This window comes from Ruditapes philippinarum, unplaced genomic scaffold (genome assembly GCF_026571515.1).
Source record: "Ruditapes philippinarum isolate M1 unplaced genomic scaffold, ASM2657151v2 ctg22805_1_1_1_1, whole genome shotgun sequence".
Classification (NCBI taxonomy): domain Eukaryota; kingdom Metazoa; phylum Mollusca; class Bivalvia; order Venerida; family Veneridae; genus Ruditapes; species Ruditapes philippinarum.
Window position 1 is genome coordinate 1,376 of NW_026861048.1, and position 10,977 is coordinate 12,352.

The following is a 10,977-nucleotide window of genomic DNA, read 5'->3' on the forward strand; positions in this document are numbered from 1 at the left end:
AGTATTCATATTAGTTATTTTGCTGTTATTGGTCACTGTTACTTAATTCAATGAAGTAATGTTATTCATCATGTGACTTCTATTGTAATAGAATTGTCGTAACTAGTATGAATTATTTAAGATAATCATTTTGTGTATTATTCATGTTATGCCTTTGTGAATTAATAACGTGTCTGCCTGCTCTATTAAAACTGATTATTTCTTACTTTGAGTTTCTGGTTATGACATAATTTTCTTATTTTTCGTTTCTTTTCTGTAGTTAACTTTCCCACTCTTTCTTGATACAGTCTATGGTGACAGGTGACCCGCGCGCAGTTTCCCGATCGATGTCACAAATTTCGTCTGTAGAATTACGCGATGTGCTCGTTTCTGTGATATTATGTGTTTTCAGTGTGAAGGATATATTTTTGTGCAAGAGAAATGCCTGGAATTGTAGTGTTTGGTAGAAGATGGTCGGTAGGATCAGATGATATGGTCCTGCCTGCCATATTTATGTTGGTTGGTCATATTATTTGGTAAGCTTTCTTGTGGTGCAAGACAAGTAAAACATTGGTAACACCTTTCTGCCTCTAATAAGGTATTGATTAGGTGTTATTAATACAAAATACATGACTCACACTAGAATTGATGACATTTTAGTTTATTATATTTTCATTCATTATTAAGTATTCCAGGAAAACATATTTACGCCACATGCAGAAAAGGAAGTTAAAACTTTATTGAATATTTGTTCGTAATGTCCAGTAATTACTTTATAAGTGTAATCAAGTGGCTATAACGATAAAGAAATTTGGAAAATTCAACATTTCAGCAATTATAATTAATAAAAATGATTAAAGTTTTAGTAATAAATATAAAATTGAAATGTTCTAAATTATATGATCATTACATCAATATTGTATTGAGGACATCCTAAATTGTTTTTTGAAAGTCCTAAGAGAATAATATGTAAACAGCTATCTGTATTGATTTTGACCCTAGATTGCTAAATCTTAGTAAGATACACACAAATGTTCAAAATTAGACAACTAGGTCAAAAATTGAAAATATAAAAGCTTTACCACTGTAGAAATAAAGTCTGATTAAATTTAAAAAATGAAAATAATATGATTCAGGAAGTTCATAATCAGATTATTATTATGACAAAAAGAAAACCAGGTTACACAAACATTTTATCATTAATGCCAGTTTATGTAGGTTACTAGGTAAGTGGCGTAACTTTTATTACCTTTAATATTGATAATGTTTTAAAGTAACATAATTATGTATGTATGTGGTCCATACAATAATGTCTTGTACATTATAACTAACTAGAATAGCATTTTGTCAGTTGTTACTTGTTTATTTGCAGGTTAGGAGCATTGTCATATATTTTCTCAAAAGTGGAATTTGATCCAGCATCAGAATGTTCAAGAGAATTGAAGGATATAGTATTAGGATATATAGTGATATTATTAGCGTGTATAGTTGTGGAGAGTATAATAACATTAATCAGTGTCCGTGGGAGCATTCTAGAGACACAGCCACGTCTAAGTATGCAGTACTTACTGTATATTCGTATAGGTAAGTCATGGGACAATCTTTTTTTATGCTATAAGCTAGCTGTCACTCGCTGCATATTTCTCTTAGTCTACTGAAATGATACATCGGAGGTTTCCTTAAAAAGTAAAGGTTGAAAGACCTCGCATGACCCTATGTGTTTTAAATAAAAAAAAGAAAATACTCTTGAGGCCATGCTTTACAACAATTCACCAAGATCCCACAAAAAAGATTCGATGGTACAATAGTTAATTTAATGAGTTGTTATTAATTATGAAATGTAATTAAAGTGATATTGTTTATCTAATTTTTGTGATGCTTAATTTTCCTTAATTTTATTCAAATGAACTTTGAGCAAGAGCAAAAAGATTAATTGGTTAAATTATAAGTCTTGTTTTATAATAACTTTTTGATATATTCAGTTAGTATTGCCTGCTACATGCTGTAATATTTATTGATCAGAACAAGGTCTACATGCTTGAAGCTTTTATCTTGGATTTCCCCAGAAAACATTGTTTCATTATCTATATTATTATAATCTCTTAAGATGCATGTTCTCTTCCAAGCTATTACATTAAAATACAAGTAGCTCAGTTGTAGTTAGCTTATTGCCTGGGATATTCAATCAGTATGTGTCTTTAATTAACCCTTATAATCTCCGCTGGATTTGTTTAATGGGTTATTGAACCCAATGATTGTTTGTAGTATAGAGGAATTGTTTATAAATGATGTGCCATCATTAAACCCAGTCTCTGTGCAAGCTTGTTGTTATTGATAAAGTTGGCCTCTAAACATGGAAAATACATCAAAAATTGAAAGATCTGGTGTGATATTTTAATGTAACATTGTAGACTTATTTGATTGTTCCTCTTAAATGCATTATTCAGTGAATAAAGTGACCCCTCATTCATGTTATATTGTTGGTTAATAGTTTATTTTTTGTGGAACATGAAGAGGCAGTATGATAAAATTATTTCATATCTATTTTGGTGACATGTATTTGATACTGACTTCAATAAAGAGACAGATTAAGATATGCATCAAAGCTTGTCAATGAAAAGAATGTACAAGCAACATGGTACATTTTATATATGGTTAGATACTTTCAAGTTTATTATATTGCAAGTTAGCTGGGCTAGGATTTAAAACTGAACAGCTAAAATACAAAATGTACAGATCAGTTACACTGGAGTCAAGATTATTTTTGTTGGGTTGTAATTACATACACTTTGCTGGTAAAATGAAGATTTTGCCGTTTTAATGGTGATAGAAGATACTGGATTTTCCTCTGTGTATAATATGAGGCACAAATGGACACCACAATAGAACTGCAACATTCTGTTAGCTAATAAAATGGACAATTTTTTATTTGTTTGTTGTTTTTTCACATGAAAAGTTCTTATTGCCTGAGGGTTTGATTAAAAGTCAAACTAAATGTTATATGTATATAAAAGTATTGAACTTAGTCTTTAACCTATTTTTTTATATATAAATAAGTAAGCCTAAACTTGAAAACTTTATTCTGACTGTCTATCTCCCACAAACTGCATAAAGTCTAACCATTCACTTAAATGTTGCATCTTCATGTGTTTTAAAAAACCATAAATGTTCAGAAAAGACTAGGACAACAGCTAACACAAATTAGATTATTAAGAAAGAATTTGATGCTTCAAACAGCTACAGCTGATCACATCACCCTCCTTATACTTGGAATCTATATCTGTTTAAAATAGAGGTGTCATTGATAGAAAATTTTGTATTGATATAAAAGCCAAATATTGGATGATGTATCAAATTAAATAATTTACACAGTGGAAATCATTTAAATACATGTAAAAACCTTTCATTATCATGCTATGCTTGTTTTATTTATCAGAAATACAGCATACTGTTTTTTTATTATTATTTCTCACTGATCTTTGAAAATTGAATTCAGGGTTTAAGCTAGCCAAGAAAAGTGGATAGATCTGACTTTCTTGAACAGGGAAAAATGGGTTTTTAATTAATTGGTATATCTAAATTGCAGAACTTTAATGTATCAAATTTTAAAAATTTGTAATATCTTATCAGTATTCAATGACAGCAATACTTTGAATTGTTTAATTTTTACTTATTAGCATCCAACTATTGCATACACCATGGTATAAATAGAATAGCAGTTTCCTGAAAGGAATGATGTTTCCTGAAAGGAATGATTTGCAGAAAGAACATCCTATATAATTATATGAGTTCAATAAAATGTGTCATAAAGTTCTTACTTGCTTATACAAGGAGTATTTAAATATGAATGCATCTAAGTACATAAAACTTGATTCCTCATAGGTTTCACTGAATATCTATTTTGTTCCAAAATGTTTCCACTTCCAAAAGATATGCAAAGTTTCAGTCTCTGAATCAATTCTTTGAAGGCCTTTCATAGTCTTTTTAAGACACTGGAATATTGCAGATCTGAGGAGTTTGCGCTGAACAAATGTTTGGTCTGGAAGGTATTTTTTAGCTTTAGAGACATTAAGAAGTCCCAAGGGACAAGGTCAAAATTGAGGATGAGGGAGCACAACAACTTTCCTTCTGTTTCAGAAAGTCTTGCACTATAGATGCCTTGTGTGATGATGTGTTGTTATACAGCAATCTGACATTGGCCAAACTTGTTGTGGGTCTTCGTTTTCAAAAATATTTGTTTATTTTTCGAAGAACTTTTGTCTTGTAAAATTTTACATTAACAGGTTTACAGGAACAGCAACCTGAATGGCGGAACCCTAAGATGTTAAGAAAGGAATGGCATACCTTTTGCAATGTGTGGTCTTTTGCCAGATTTTGTAGCCCAAACATCCTAGCAACCTGAATGGCGGAACCCTAAGATGTTAAGAAAGGAAATGGCATACCTTTTGCAATGTGTGGTCTTTTGCCAGATTTTGTAGCCCAAACATCCTAGCAATCTGAATGGTGGGACCCTAAGATGTTAAGAAAGGAAATGGCATACCTTTTGCAATGTGTGGTCTTTTGCCAGATTTTGTAGCCCAAACATCCTAGCAACCTGAATGGTGGGACCCTAAGATGTTAAGAAAGGAAATGGCATACCTTTTGCAATGTGTGGTCTTTTGCCAGATTTTGTCGCCCAAACATCCTAGTAATCTGAATGGCGGAACCCTAAGATGTTAAGAAAGGAAATGGCATACCTTTTGCAATGTGTGGTCTTTTTGCCAGATTTTGTAGCCCAAACATCCTAGCAACCTGAATGGCGGAACCCTAAGATGTTAAGAAAGGAAATGGCATACCTTTTGCAATGTGTGGTCTTTTGCCAGATTTTGTAGCCCAAACATCCTAGCAACCTGAATGGCGGGACCCTAAGATGTTAAGAAAGGAAATGGCATACCTTTTGCAATGTGTGGTCTTTTGCCAGATTTTGTAGCCCAAATCATGTTTTGGTGTTTTTGTTTTTGCTCACCAGTGACAACATTAATCATTTTTTGCAAGAGACTGTGCATTGTTATTTAAAAATTGTTTGAGAAACAACTAGCACATTGCACAGAAGCCTTAACCTTATTTCTGCTCATCCCTGTCAGCAAATGAGGAATCCATCTTGTACAGATCTTTCTCATTTTCAAATCAGAATGGTTTGAGCTGCTCCTAATGAGATGCCAAAATATTCTAGCTATTTGAGTAGTGGTATCTTGTATCAGACTATATATTAACTATTTCTTTTACTTTAGGATTTTTTTTGACAGACAATGCTGTTTGAGGCCGACAGTCATGGGGTGCATCTTCAATCAATACTGACCCACATTTGAATTTATTAAATCTATGAATAACTGATGAAAAAGACATTTCACTTTGTCCATATATGGAACATATTTCATTAAAAATGTCTTTAAACCCTATGCCAAGGAGACAATGATTCTTAATATGAGATGGTATTTCAGTGGCATACTCTGATCTACTACCAACCATTTTTGTATTACAGTATACAAGAACTTAGACGACAATGTATAGCCAGTTATTAACATAGCTAAAGTGAACAGATTTTAATGAACATGGAATAAATTTAAAGCTGACGTGTATACTGTATATTTATATGTGTATATTTATATTTACCCGTGTATATCATGTCTTCATGTTTTTAGCAATATTGAACAATATAATGTTCTAGATGCATTCATATTTGAACACTCCTTGTAATCATAGAAAGTACATGCATTTAATCTCTCTTGACTAAGAATGACCTTTTTACTTAGAAATAATTTATAACTCCTCAGAGTTTTATACCGGAGGAAAGAGTGATGTGAATGCATTTTATAAAATCCTTCACAAAATCTGGGCAGACTTTTATTTTAGATTTCCAGAATTTCATTTGGATGGAATGTTACTCTTGGGAATTCTGTATTCTTATGAACTCATTCATCTCATTTGGTAATTAATCTTCTCACATAAAACCACTGTTCAACATGAATGTTGATGAAGATTGCAGAATGAATATATCCAATATTACATACCCAATGTTACCATGAATCTTTGTGCTATATAGAAGTGATATTTTAGATTATTCTTTACCCCTATGAATTTGTGTAATCAGGACATGTCCTTCCGTTATAACAGAAATTGTCTATTGCTAGCCTAAGGGCAGCGTCAACAGTACATTATAAGTGTCTGGTGAACTGACTATATGGATTGTGTAGGCTGGCCTGGCTTTATGCTGGTGGCAATAAACAAGTTAATATAGCGGCCATGTTTCAGCTTGGTAATCTGTTACGATGCTATATAGAAAATGATATTATTATATTATAGATTATTAGAAATGATATATATGTTATATGATATTTTACAGTTGTGTTCCTGGGGGAGTTTGCATGGCTCATTGTTGGTGTACGATGGATTATACGCTTCTATTTCAACTGCCGTCCAGATGATGCCAGAAATGCTATACTAGGTAACTTTTATATACACAATTAGATGATGCGAGAAATGCCATACTAGGTAACTTTATATACACAATTAGATACTGCGAGAAATGCCATACTAGGTAACTTTTATATACACAATTAGATGATGCGAGAAATGCCATACTAGGTAACTTTTATATATACACAATTAGATGATGCGAGAAATGCCATACTAGGTAACTTTTATATACACAATTAGATACTGCGAGAAATGCCATACTAGGTAACTTTTATATACACAATTAGATGATGCGAGAAATGCTATACTAGGTAACTTTTATATACACAATTAGATACTGCGAGAAATGCCATACTAGGTAACTTTTATATACACAATTAGATGATGCGAGAAATGCCATACTAGGTAACTTTTATATACACAATTAGATGATGCGAGAAATGCTATACTAGGTAACTTTTATATACACAATTAGATGATGCGAGAAATGCCATACTAGGTAACTTTTATATACACAATTAGATGATGCGAGAAATGCCATACTAGGTAACTTTTATATACACAATTAGATACTGCGAGAAATGCCATACTAGGTAACTTTAATATACACAATTAGATGATGCGAGAAATGCCATACTAGGTAACTTTTATATACACAATTAGATGATGCGAGAAATGCTATACTAGGTAACTTTTATATACACAATTAGATGATGCGAGAAAATGCCATACTAGGTAACTTTAATATACACAATTAGATGATGCGAGAAATGCTATACTAGGTAACTTTTATATACACAATTAGATGATGCGAGAAATGCCATACTAGGTAACTTTTATATGCACAATTAGATACTGCGAGAAATGCCATACTAGGTAACTTTTATATACACAATTAGATACTGCGAGAAATGCCATACTAGGTAACTTTTATATACACAATTAGATGATGCGAGAAATGCCATACTAGGTAACTTTATATACACAATTAGATGATGCGAGAAATGCTATACTAGGTAACTTTTATATACACAATTAGATGATGCGAGAAATGCCATACTAGGTAACTTTAATATACACAATTAGATACTGCGAGAAATGCCATACTAGGTAACTTTATATACACAATTAGATGATGCGAGAAATGCATACTAGGTAACTTTTATATACACAATTAGATGATGCGAGAAATGCCATACTAGGTAACTTTTATATACACAATTAGATGATGCGAGAAATGCCATACTAGGTAACTTTTATATACACAATTAGATACTGCGAGAAATGCCATACTAGGTAACTTTTATATACACAATTAGATGATGCGAGAAATGCCATACTAGGTAACTTTTATATACACAATTAGATGATGCGAGAAATGCTATACTAGGTAACTTTTATATACACAATTAGATGATGCGAGAAATGCCATACTAGGTAACTTTTATATGCACAATTAGATGATGCGAGAAATGCCATACTAGGTAACTTTTATATACACAGATACTGCATTAAGTCCAAGTTACCAAAAAATGCCTTTTTTCAGAGTTTTTTTACCACATACTCTAAATTCAAATGTAATTATCAACTCAAAACTTACAGGAAAAAAAAAGAGAAACTTCCAGTAATGTGCAATAAATAAAAAAGAAAAAGAAACTTCGTGGAAATCTGACAAACAATATTTTTGTAGGGCGGGAAGATATGAAACTTCATAATATACTTTTACAAAACTTGTAATTGTCCTGTTTTTATCAAACAGGAAATAGATCAATAGAAATCAATTTTGAGTACATTAATTGTTGTTGTGGTAGAGTAATGCATTGTTCAAGTTCAAATGGGCAGGATATAGTCACAAAGGCTGGTAGGTACAAAGCATTCAATGATAAACCATGCATTATTATACAACAACGACAACACACTTTGACCATCCATTGAGATGAAATTGAAATTTCCTGACATCATTTGGTGTACTGATGTCACATCTGACATCATAATATTATGATATGTAAACATTCCTTTTTATCCTGTGCACATTTATATTTTGTGAAAAAAATCTTGTTGGTTTAATAAGCAAATAATGTAAAGCGTGTTAGGCCGTCTTAGGTACCCTTTTCTAACAAGATGTGTACTATATAATACACCTGAGAAATGAGGAGCGTGATTCTAGATACATTGTTATAAGAAATCTTCATTAATTCTTTGACAAAATGCCAATCTTTATTGCCTAACAGATATTTTAAGTTTTAGATATTGTAATTAATCGTCCTGTGATAATTTAAAGATTTAATAAACAAAGAATGTTGTCTCTGAGTCAAAACAAATAGATTATTTTGATGAAAAACGAAAAGAAACTTTTCCCTGTTAAAGATAATAGTTTATGTACTGCTGTCAGAAATTTTCATTAACAATAAATAAGTTCTTGAAATATAACTGTTTTCTCTTATCTAGAGCTGTAGAAGAAAGCTCAATATTTTAAGTGAAAGTTTTTCTAACACGAAGTATGTACACTGTACTGATATTACATCAGATACTTGAAAAAATTCATAGAAGAGAATGCGTTGTCTGAGAGTTGTTTGAAGTTTTAATTCCCTTGTATTTGATCTAGAATTGATTTTGTATTATTCATGAGAAAAAGGATTGCAGGAATTCATTTGCGGTACACTTGAGAATCCAAATTTCCTCTGTATGGTTGATGACCTCATTTTTTTATTGATTTGTGTTAAATCATACATACAAGATGTGACATAAATACATCTAAACTGACTTAAAATAATACATTTTATGATGTGCTGTAGAGAAAAATGATATTCACAAACAGGAAAAGATAATACTTTTGCACCCAAAGCATTTTTGTGATTGAAAATAGATTTTAGACAAAAACAGACAGTTGCTGTCAAACAAAATAACAACTAAAATAGTAACATTCCAAACAGTTCCTGACCTTATTACAGTTTTGATCTTATTCAGGAATTTTTTTCCCTATTAACACTGTGCATTATTTGTGGCACTATGGTCACACTGAACATCCCATTTATAATATTTTATGATGTTATAATCAAAGATAATTTACATTTTATCATTATACTGAAGTTTGGAGAAAGTACTTACTGGTACATCTATTTGACAGTCTAGTAATGGCCCCTGTTAAAGAGGGAAAAAGTCTTGCTAACCCTGCTATGTGGACTTTTCCTACTTAAAGTCTTTGAATTAGGAACTGTCCATTATTCATATACGGGATAGCAATATGAGAATACCTACAGTATACAGGCTGGTCAGTGACCAGTGAAGTGTAAGTTACTCTGATTATGCTGACTTTATAGGCAAGTCATACTGTCATGGAGCGAGTGGGTTGACCACATGTTTTGCAATCTCATTGACTTACACCAATATTATTTCACATTTCGGCTGTCTAAAAAGAGCAATTTTCCTAAAACTTATACTGACAAAATAATGATATGGACAAACAAAGTCAGAACTATCAACAGCATTGTGAAACATGACTGTTTCCTCTAATGGTTAGATCAGAAACTATTTTAGATGAATTTTTTTATTGTGACTACCATTTTTTGTAAAAGAATTTTTTTGTAAAAGTATTACCAATATCCTCTAGTGGATATGCAAAAACTATCTTGGAAAGTTATTTAAAAGCTACGCCCAGAGAAAATTGTTTTTCACTTGTCAGTTGTTAATGGTAATCTGCCACTTGGTCTGCAGACTGAAAAAAAGAAGAGAATAAAAAATCTGTAATGGTATTGATTTGTGTCTAAATTCCTGCCTTATTTTGTCTAAATACGGGGAGAACTTGCTAGAAAATTGCTAACATTGTGTCAGTCACAAGTTGTTTCAGAATCTTCTGTTTGGTTACACATCAATTACATCCTTCACTGACAAAACATTCCATAAACTTACCAAGACAATAAACAGACCAATATTGGCTTCAAAAATAGATCCTTTAATACTTGGAGGCATTTTAGTTCTTATATTTTTAGAATTCAATGATTTGACTAATATAATTATGTTTATAAATTTGATTCATGAATATATATTTGGATACATGCAAACTTTAATTAGTATAGAATAATTATATGAGTAAGGACACCATGTGCTGCTCAGACTAACATAAAACAATGTTACCTGAACCATTACCCTGTTATATTTGTTTTTGATGAATTTTTCCTGAAAATATGTTAAAACTGTCAATTGTAATTTAAAGGAATTACACAACCTGTTAGAGAATTTAAACCTGTCCTGTTAGAGAATTTAAAATGTTATTGTATAATTATCTCCCAACATCAAGATATTAATGAGTAAAAGTTAAGAAACAGGTAAATGAAGACTTGTTGAGATTATGTAAAACATTCAGTATATATTGTAATAGAGTGTATCAGTGTTAAGGGTAAGAGATGTTAGATGTTGTACGTGATAGAGGTATTACATTATGAGGATATATGAAAGTTACCAGATGTTTATATAGTTAGTGAAGTTTTACTGGCAGATAGTTGGCACACAGCTTGAAATCGAGTGGTAGAGATATAAAAGAAA

At 31.5% G+C, this 10,977-nt stretch overlaps 1 protein-coding gene across 1 annotated transcript; it reads left to right on the forward strand.

The window, feature by feature from the left end:
* Positions 1–283: 283 nt before the first annotated feature.
* Positions 284–6,463, forward strand: LOC132714361 (diacylglycerol lipase-alpha-like; the record flags this gene model as incomplete). The annotated part of the gene is made up of 3 exons (XM_060697220.1): positions 284–515; positions 1,352–1,563; positions 6,362–6,463. Coding segments are annotated over exons 1-3 (409 nt in total), but the record flags the coding sequence as incomplete, so codon positions are not given.
* Positions 6,464–10,977: the final 4,514 nt, after the last annotated feature.